General features: G+C 42.1%; 2 protein-coding genes across 4 annotated transcripts; both read right to left on the minus strand.

Moving 5' to 3' along the window:
- Positions 1-804: 804 nt before the first annotated feature.
- Htd2 (hydroxyacyl-thioester dehydratase type 2) lies at positions 805-2,485 on the minus strand. The gene has a single exon (XM_077795633.1). It carries the CDS (start codon positions 2,483-2,485, stop codon positions 1,964-1,966), a length of 522 nt encoding a protein of 173 aa, XP_077651759.1. The 3' UTR covers positions 805-1,963.
- Positions 2,486-2,555: 70 nt separating this feature from the next.
- Positions 2,556-9,119, minus strand: Rpp14 (ribonuclease P/MRP subunit p14). 3 transcript variants are annotated; one of them, XM_077795634.1, is made up of 6 exons: positions 8,971-9,119; positions 6,750-6,847; positions 6,559-6,643; positions 4,006-4,082; positions 3,462-3,540; positions 2,556-2,644 (listed from the first exon to the last, which is right to left on the minus strand). In XM_077795634.1, the coding sequence occupies exons 2-6, from the start codon at positions 6,824-6,826 to the stop codon at positions 2,588-2,590; spliced, it is 375 nt and encodes a 124-aa protein (XP_077651760.1). In that variant the 5' UTR covers positions 6,827-6,847; positions 8,971-9,119; the 3' UTR covers positions 2,556-2,587. The 3 variants fall into 3 exon arrangements, with proteins under 3 accessions (XP_077651760.1, XP_077651761.1, XP_077651762.1); XM_077795635.1 differs by lacking the exon at positions 8,971-9,119 and adding an exon at positions 8,837-8,884; XM_077795636.1 differs by lacking the exon at positions 8,971-9,119 and adding an exon at positions 8,752-8,835.
- Between the last annotated feature and the right edge of the window lie 271 nt (positions 9,120-9,390).

The following is a 9,390-nucleotide window of genomic DNA, read 5'->3' on the forward strand; positions in this document are numbered from 1 at the left end:
AGCTACTGTTCACAGCTGAGCCTTATGCTTAACTGTGTATCTGCTGTTCCCAACAATAATCCTGCCCAGTACATGTTATCGCTATTTTCTAGATGAGACACAGTTTACATAATTGAATCCAAGTCTGCCCACAAGCCCTTCTCTGGTAACAGTGACCTGAAAGGCAAGTTCCACAGAAAGGTGAGCAAGATGCCATCTTGGTGTAAATAACAAATTACAATAAACTGACCCAGAAACAGAGAGAAAGGTATCTAAGAATATTTACTGGTAAAGGGTAAGTGTTCAAAGATGATCAAGTTCCACTGCTGCCTTCAGCAAGCAAATGCTTGACAGTTATAAAAATCCAGTGAGAAACCTATTCTACTCAGATATAGGTAGGTGTTTATCAAACACAAATCTAACTAGGTTTAAATTCTGAAAGTACACCCTTCAGATAAGTAAGCCTCCTGATACTTTCTTTTTCAATTTAAAAAACTTCAACAGCTGGGTGCAGTGGCACAAACCTGTAATCCTAGCAACTCGGGAGACTGAGGCAGGAGGATCTCAAGTTCAAAGCCAGCCTCAGCAACTTAGTGAGGCCCTATGCAATTTAGCAAGATCCTGTCTCAAAAAATAAAAAAAACTAAAAGGGACAGGGATGTGGCTCAATGGTTAAAAACACCAAAAAACAACTACCAAAAAATTCTTTTTTTTTTCTTTTAACTTATTTATATATTTAATTTTTTTTTATTGTTGGTCGTTCAAAACATTACATAGTTCTTAATACATCATATTTCACAGTTTGATTCAAGTGGGTTATGAACTCCCAATTTTACCCCGTATACAGATTGCTGTATCACATCAGTTACCCTTCCATTGATTGACAAATTGCCTTTCTAGTGTCTGATGTATTCTGCTGTCTGTCCTATTCTCTACTATCCCCCCTCCCCTCCCCTTTTCTCTCTCTACCCCTTCTACTGTAAATCATTTCTTCGATTTGTATTATCTTGTCTTACCCCTCCTTTCCTCTTTTTTTTTTTTTTTTAAAGAGAGAGTGAGAGAGGAGAGAGAGAGAGAGAGAATTTTTAATATTTATTTCTTAGTTCTCGGCGGACACAACATCTTTGTTGGTATGTGGTGCTGAGGATCGAACCCGGGCCGCACGCATGCCAGGCGAGCGCGCTACCGCTTGAGCCACATCCCCAGCCCCTCCTTTCCTCTTATATGTCATTTTGTATAACCCTGAGGATCGCCTTTCATTTCCATGCAATTTCCCTTCTCACTCCCTTTCCCTCCCACCTCTCATCCCTGTTTAATGTAAATCTTCTTCTCAAACTTTCGTCCCTACCCTGTCCTTGTTTACTCCCCTTATATCAAAGGGGTCATTTGGTATTTATTTTTTAAAGATTGACTAGCTTCACTTAGCATAATCTGCTCTAATGCCATCCATTTCCCTCCAAATTCTATGATTTTGTCATTTCTTAATGCAGAGTAATACTCCATTGTGTATAAATGCCACATTTTTTTTATCCATTCATCTATTGAAGGGCATCTAGGCTGATTCCACAATCTTGCTATCGTGAATTGTGCTGCTATGAACATCGATGTAGCCGTGTCCCTGTAGCATGCTCTTATTAGGTCTTTGGGGAATAGACCGAGAAGGGGAATAGCTGGGTCAAATGGTGGTTCCATTCCCAGCTTTCCAAGAAATCTCCATACTGCTTTCCAAATTGGCTGCACCACCAAAAAATTCTTAACTGATGATGTAGTCAGGCATCTACTTAGCTCTGGGTGAAGTTCAAATTGGAAAGTGGACATCCGCTCACCCCTCTACCTGCTCCCCTTCTCTAACGTAGCTTCTGAATCTCTCAGCTTCTGAGTCTCTTGGCTTTTCCTTGGTGATGAATAGCAAGTGGCCCATTTCCCCAGATGCTCTTTAATAACAATCACACTGGTGTTTGAACTTATAACTTAGCACCTATAATTAGGATTTGGGAGCTTCTGGAACCATAACCTTGACCCAGCCTTCCATAACAGTCTTTTTACTTTCTATTACACAACATGACACGGCAATAAAAGCAACAAACCGCTTCAGCTTTTTCACTTCTGCAGAAGCTAAAACCACTTCTCCAATATATAAAGGAGCAGGAAAGTTAATTTCCTGGGAGAGAAATACACAGCCTGGTCCTGGCATTTTCGTACCCAAGAGAGCTGAGATGAGCCCATTGATCAAAACTCCATGTACAATTGTCCTTCCAAACTTGGTGTGTTTAGCGAAATCTTCATTTAAATGCAAAGGATTGACATCTCCCGTTAATTCTGAGAAGGCAGCCACGTCCCTCTGTGTGAAGGCCCTGCTGAGTTCAGCCCGGTCCCCAACCCTCAAGTGCACATGCTGCAGGAACTGTCTGCTCCACGCTGGTTGACTTAGGCAGAATCTCCTTTGAAGTCCACCCCATGGAAGGCAATAGCGGGATATTCCTGGGAACATCTTCAGCATCCTCATATTTCATCCATGGGAGCTTCTAGCCTGCTTCTGTTTTCAAAGTATGCAGCCACCAAAAAGTACTTTTGAGAGCAGAGGAAAGTTTCTGAAATTGAAGACTATTCAATCCAATACTAATTCCCTACTGTTACCAGATAACGCGAGGAGAAATGGAGAGACCTATAAGAGAATGAAAAAGGTTAATGCAGTACCAGGAAGAAAGTACACTGCCACAGTGCAAGGCAGAAACACACCCAGTTTTACAGAAGGAACAAAGCTGGGGTACTAGCATTTTAATTATCACCTGCAGCACTGGGGAGGGAACCCAGGGCCTCACACATGCTAGGCAAGTGCTCTACCACTGAACTATACCCCAGCCTTTTTTATTTTTAATTTTTATTTTTTGGTAATCAGGGGCACTCAATCACTAAGCCACATCCCCAGCCTATTTTGTATTTTATTTAGACACAGGGTCTTACTGAGTTGCTTAGGGCCTTTCTAAGTTGCTGAGGCTGGCTTTGAACTCACAATCCTCTCACCTCAGCCTTCCCAGCTGCTGGGATTACAGGCATGTGACACCGAACCCAACTATTTTTTGAGTCAGGGACTCACTAAGTTGACTAGGCTGGCCTTGAATTTGTGATCCTTTTGCCTCAGCTTCCCGAGTCATTGTCTGGCTGCACTAGCATTTTAAAGAACGGCCTTAGTTAAACAAGTAGTCAAAAGCTCTGGATGAGTGTATCAATACATAACACACTAGGTGTAAACATTATTTTAAAAGCCTTTATCACAAGTGTTCCAACTTTGATTCCCAAACATCTCCCATCCAATCTAAAATCTAAATACTTTGTCTCACATTTTCAGAAGCAATGAAGTCCTACATTTTACCCTCCTTGCTAGCTGCTATTAACTGTATGACCTTCATTCAAGCACATAGTAAAAAAGCAGTTGGTCCATATTCAATCTCACTTGGAATACGTGAAGGAACAACCTTTACCTGAATCACTCTGAAAGCACATTTTTTGCCTTTGTAGGATCCTAACAGGGTCAAAGAACTCCACAATTTGACTAGACCACTGCAAAAAGATCAAGAAAACAAATGAAGATTTGTCCTTGAATAGTACTTCTGTTTATTAGTACTTTTTAAGTCCAGAAAAGTGGGTGGTTTTTATCAGAAAACCTTAATTTAAATGAAAACAAAACAAAACAAAAAAAAACAAACAATAACAAAACCTGTGAGTAAAAGCACAGTATATCATAGGCAGAGAATAAAATGAACCCAAGAATATTTCTAAAATATATATTACTGGCTGTCCAACCATGACCATCAATAGGGAACTCTGGCTGTAATCAAACCACGAGTTTTGCTCTTTCTAGTGCATAAGCCCCTGATAGATGTTCAGATTCATCTCAGCTTACATTTCCAAAAGTTGCCAGAGTTCATAATCACAAAACTCTTCTTGTTCTAAAAGCAAGCATTTTTGTTGTCTCTCCATCAGTCTCTCTTCCCCGTTGTTCTACAATGTTCCTGTTTATCGTACCTGCTACATATTCTCAGGATGGCTGACAAGGTCTTCTCTTCATAGGTCAGGACATCCACAGGTAAGGCAGCACCAACCTACATAAGGAATAATGTATTAGCAAATATCAACATTACCCTTGAACTCATTAGTGAGGTCTAATGAGTTCCCGTCAATGCCTTGTTTTTGAGTTTCTCCTCCTCTGCTGATGCTAGTACTCTCGGGTGCCTGATTAATGCTTCCCTTGCCTGGACTGCTCCCACACCTCTTCATGTGGCTGATCCTCCTCACCCCTTGTTTGAATTTTCCTTCCTCGATTCCCAAGCTCAGGCTAGATCTGCTTGCTCTGCTCTTTCCATATGGGATTTCCAACTTCCTCTCTCACAATTCTCATCTTGTCACTAATTAACAAATAGTCCCATGTAAAAGAACATTAGTCTATTTAGAGCTATGTTCCCAGAAACCAGGGTTTTATACTGACACATAGAAAGTATACAGATCTTTTTTTTTGACTTTTTATTTAGATAAACTATACACTTGGAGGAGACTGCAAAGCAAGCTATATAGGAGGTTCCATGTACCCTATAGCTCCCTCAATGCCAATATCTTGCATTAGTATAATACAGTATCAAAATTAGGTAATCTATATCAGTATAACTTGGAGTTTATTCAGATTTTGCCAGTTATATATATACTCATATTTGGACATATATCTGTATTTATGTGTAGTTCTATGTAATTTTACCACATTAAGTAGCTTCACATAACTACTGCCACAACCAAGATAAAGAACAAGACTCCCTGACTCTACCCCTTTATATCACTCCTCCTCACCCTTGACCCCTGGCAACCACTAATCTTCCTCTAGATTATTTAATTATAATTGTTTTTTCAAAAGTATTACAGACACAGACTCACAAAGTAAGTAATCTTGGGGACTGGTTTTTTCACTCATCTGGTCATTGTGAATATCAACATTTCATTCTTTTTCATTGTTGAGTAAATTCCATGGTATGAATATACTACAGCTTAACTATTCACCCACTGCAGTACACCTGGAAATAGCTCAATGGTAGAACATATGCACAGCAAGTGCAGGGGCCTGGGTGCAGTCCTCAGTACTGCAAAAATAAAACAAAAAAAAAGAGGGTTCTTTTTATATATTTAGATATGAGTCTTTTGTCAGATTAGTTTACAAATATTATCCCCCAGTGTGTAACTGACCTTTTCAATCTCTTAACAGTCCTTTGCCAATTAAAGGTTATTTTTTCAGGGGGGTTCTAGGGATTGAACTCAGGAGCGCTTGACCACTGAGACACACTCCCAGCCCTACTCTGTATTTTATGTAGAGACAGGGTCTCACTGAGTTGCTTAGGGCCTCACTTTTGTTGAGGCTGGCTTTGAACTCAGGATCCTCCTGCCTCAGTCTCCTGAGCCTCTGGAGAATAGGCATGCACCACTGTGCTTAGCCCAAGTAAAGGTTTTTAATTTTGATAAGGTACATGGCAGACTTTTAAAAATATATATATATTTATTTTTCAGTTGGACACAATATCTTTATTTATTTACTCTTATGTGGTGCTGAGGATCGAACCAAGGGCCTCACACGTGCTAGGCAAGCGCTCGACCACTGAGCCACAACCGCAGCCCCACATGGCAGATTTGACTTGACAGAATGTATGAATCAGGAAATAATATCCTGAGACTCCTTCTTTGCTTTCCCTCTTAACTTCCAAAGCTCTCCTTTGTTCTCAAATCAATGTCAGGACAAAGAGATGCAAAGTATTGGTCTGTGATAAGACAAGGAGCTGCGCCAGAATGCAAAGCAACAATATCACTGTTTGTACCAGGGATTGAACCCAGAGGCCCTTAATTACTGAGCCCTATCCCAAGCTCTTTTTTATATTTTAATTAGAGACAGGGTCTCCCGAGTTCCTTAAGACCTCACTAAGTTGCTGAAGCTACTTTGAACTTGCAATTCTCCTGCTTTAGCCTCTCAAGCTGCAAATGTTCTACCCCTGAGCTGCACCCCTAGCCCTCACAGTGTTTTATAAGGAGACCTTTTCACTAAATGAAGTGGTGTGCTGGTTTCTAGTGTGAAGCCCCATCTCTTCAAGATGAGCAAAATAACACTTTGCAGGTTGCCAGCCTAGATCACAATCTAAATAACAATGAACAAATATTTGTCTAACAAGTTTCTTGTCAAATACAAGGCATAGGCCTGGGGTTGTGGCTCAGTGGTGGAGCACCTGCCTTGCACACATGAGGCACTGGGTTCCAAACTTAGCACCACATAAAGTAAGATAAATGATATAAAGGTACTGTGTCCATCTACAACTAAAAAAATATTAAAAAAACCCACAAGGCATGTTAGGACAAACCTACTAAAATTCATCATCTACAGTTTTAAAATGCTGTCAGAATTCTTTTCTTTTTTTCCCTTTTCTGTGCTAGGGGTCAAATCCAGGGCCTTGCACATACCTGGCAAGCACTCTACCTCTGAGCTATATCCCCATCCCCTACCCTTTTTAAAAATTTCTTACAAAGATCTTAATCTACCAAATAACTTCATACCTCCCCAAACAGGTCCTTTAGGGCAGAAATAAGCAGCTGTTTGAACTGTGCAGCATTCAGACCAACTCCATGATCTTGAAATTCCCTGAAAAAACACATTAAAAAGAAAAAAAAGGGACATTAAATTATATGCTATTCAGATTCATTTTTAAAAAGGTAATCTAAAATGTAACTTACGAAACTGAACTTACAGGCACACTTTCATGTAGTGGTACTCAGAGGGATTTTTGTAAACTATTCTTTCGTATGTGGTAGCCAGTGCTGGCATCTTTTTCAATGCTGATCACACCTATAGTAAATCAAAAAGGCTAGTAGTTACAAAGGCACAAGCTATATCTCATTGTTTTGGTGGAGGGGTACTAGGGACTGAACTCAGGGGCTCTCCATCAAGAGCTACATCCTTAACCCTTTCTATTTTGAGATAGGGTCTGCCTAAGTTTCTGAGACTGGCCTTGAACTAGCAATCCTCCTGTCTCAGCCTCCTGAGGCTTTCACCTTTTTAATGAGAATTCAACCCATTTGATTTTAAAAAGACCTCTTGACACAGTAACATCTAATTCTGGTCAAAGGTTACCTACAGAGATAGAAAGGAAGTTCCTATGTTTTCAACATGCCAGACAACTGTCCTCTTAATTTTAAGAAGTATGATTTATTCTACATTCTACTAACATAAATCCTGCTGACTTTTTTTTTTTTTTTTTTTGGTACTAAGCACCCAGCTCTGTGCTAAATACATCACATGCATTGGTTTCTTTGTCTTTAAAATTATCCTATGAAGTAAACACTATTATTCCCCTTTATTTCCCCCAGTGCTGATGAGCTTTACCATGAACCTACATCCCCAGCCTTTTCAATTTTGACACAGGGTCTCACAAAGTTGCCCAGGCTAGCCTCGAACTTGGGATCCTCCTGCCTTAGCCACCCAACACACAGAGCAAACATTTACTGGGACTACAGGCATGTGCCACTGTACTCAGCAATTACTCTCACTTTAGACAGCAAGGCTCTTGAGAAGAATAATTCCTGAAACAGCCATTGTTATGGTGTGAACCTGATCTGTCCCCCCAAAACTTGTGCTTGACCTTGGATCAGAACTATAAGCCAAAATAAAACTTTTCTTTGTCCAACCAAGGAAAGGGACTTAGCAGAGACTGCATAACAATGTAAATGTATTTAATGACACTGAAATGTATACTTAAAAGTGGCTAAAATGATATGTCATGTTTCATATTTTGTATGTTTTATACTAAGAGATAAGAAGATTTTTTTTTTGGTAGTGTGGAATTGAACACAAAGCTCTGCACAAGCTAGACAAGCACTCTATCACTGAGCTGCATCTGCACTACACAGAGCACACGTTTTACTGAGCAGTCACTTATCCACAGGCCTGAGTCCTCAGAGGAGGGGACAGCACTGCCCTCTGCAGGCTGTTCTGAGTTTAAGCGCTCCTGTAGTCATTGCCATCAACGGCCTTTACCTAGGCTTTTTTAATAATTACAGGGGTGCAGGTAAACATCTATTAGCAGTAGGTTCCATGCTTACTCCCCTCCCCACTCCCGGCGAACCTATTTAAATCTATTCAAGCACATCCCTCCCCTGTTCAAACCCTGCAATGCTTCCTATTTTATCAAGAGCAAGACCAAAGTCCTTGAGTAGCCTGCAAAATCCTAGCTGATCTGTGCTGTTCTTGACCCCCTGTCCACTGGACCCACCTCCCAGTTCCTTCTCCTCCACCTGTCTCTCCCGCCTCTGGGCCTCAGCTTCAGCTTTCTTCAAGGAGCCACATGGTTCACTCTTTTGCCTTCTTTCTGGTTTTCTGCTCAATCTGTCTCTGTAGCCTAGTGCCCATCCTAATACTGCATCGCCCCCTCTTTGCCCTGACCCTGCTCTTTTGTCTCAAGGCATTTGCCGCCTTCTAACATAATTGCATAATTCACTTATTCTTTATCTTTACTCCCCTAGTAAGTTCACTCCACGAGTCAGGGGTCTGTCTTGTTTGCTGCTGTTTTCCAAAGACCTAAAGCAGTGCGTTGCACCGTGCAGACGTTCCAAGGATAACTCCGGGAATACTGTAAAACCTCAATACTGCAATACTGCTGAGCACTTAGATTGTTTCCAACTAACAACCGCCATTGATTCAGGGCCCTCCTCTGCGCGTGGCACAGGCAGCGCGCCCTGCACAGTGCCACTCACTGATCGAGGTCACCCTGTGCGGTAGTGACCGCACACCGCGTTGTATAGAGGGCGATGGGGGATCTCTGCCCCCGCGGACCGGTACCTCGGGCTCTCCGCACCATCCTCCGGTAGCTCCAGCTTTGCACATGCGCACTCGGCGCGCGTGGCGGGCGACAGCAGTGCGGCCGACTAACACAGCTCCCGGAAATAACCACTCTCGTGCGGGCTTCCGCTTACCTGCTGTCCGTCGGGCTAGCTTGACGCCTCCTCTGACTCCGGTTGGCTGCAAGGATTCGCCAAGGCTTGGAGATCCCAAGCAGGAGCCAGAACCTGGGTCCGGGAAACTCCTGGTATGTTTACGTTTGGCTGCTCCCAGACCCCGGATGAGAGGTAGGCAAGCGGATATGACGTCACCGCGCGGAGTCTCCTTTGGACCCCGGTGTGGATCCTGAGCTGGAGCTGAGGACCGCGGAGCTCAGCGCCCTCTGGTGCCCACTCCGGGGAAAGTGCGCGCAATTGTCTGCATAGGATGTCTGTTTATTTTGGCAGGTGAAGTTTTAATAGCCATTTGATTTTTCATGCATTCTTTTTTTGGGGGAGCATACCCCAACCTTTTTATTTTTGTTTTGTTTTGAGAAAGGGTCTTGCTAAATTGCA

This window comes from Urocitellus parryii, chromosome 3 (genome assembly GCF_045843805.1).
Source record: "Urocitellus parryii isolate mUroPar1 chromosome 3, mUroPar1.hap1, whole genome shotgun sequence".
NCBI classification, from domain to species: Eukaryota; Metazoa; Chordata; class Mammalia; order Rodentia; family Sciuridae; genus Urocitellus; species Urocitellus parryii.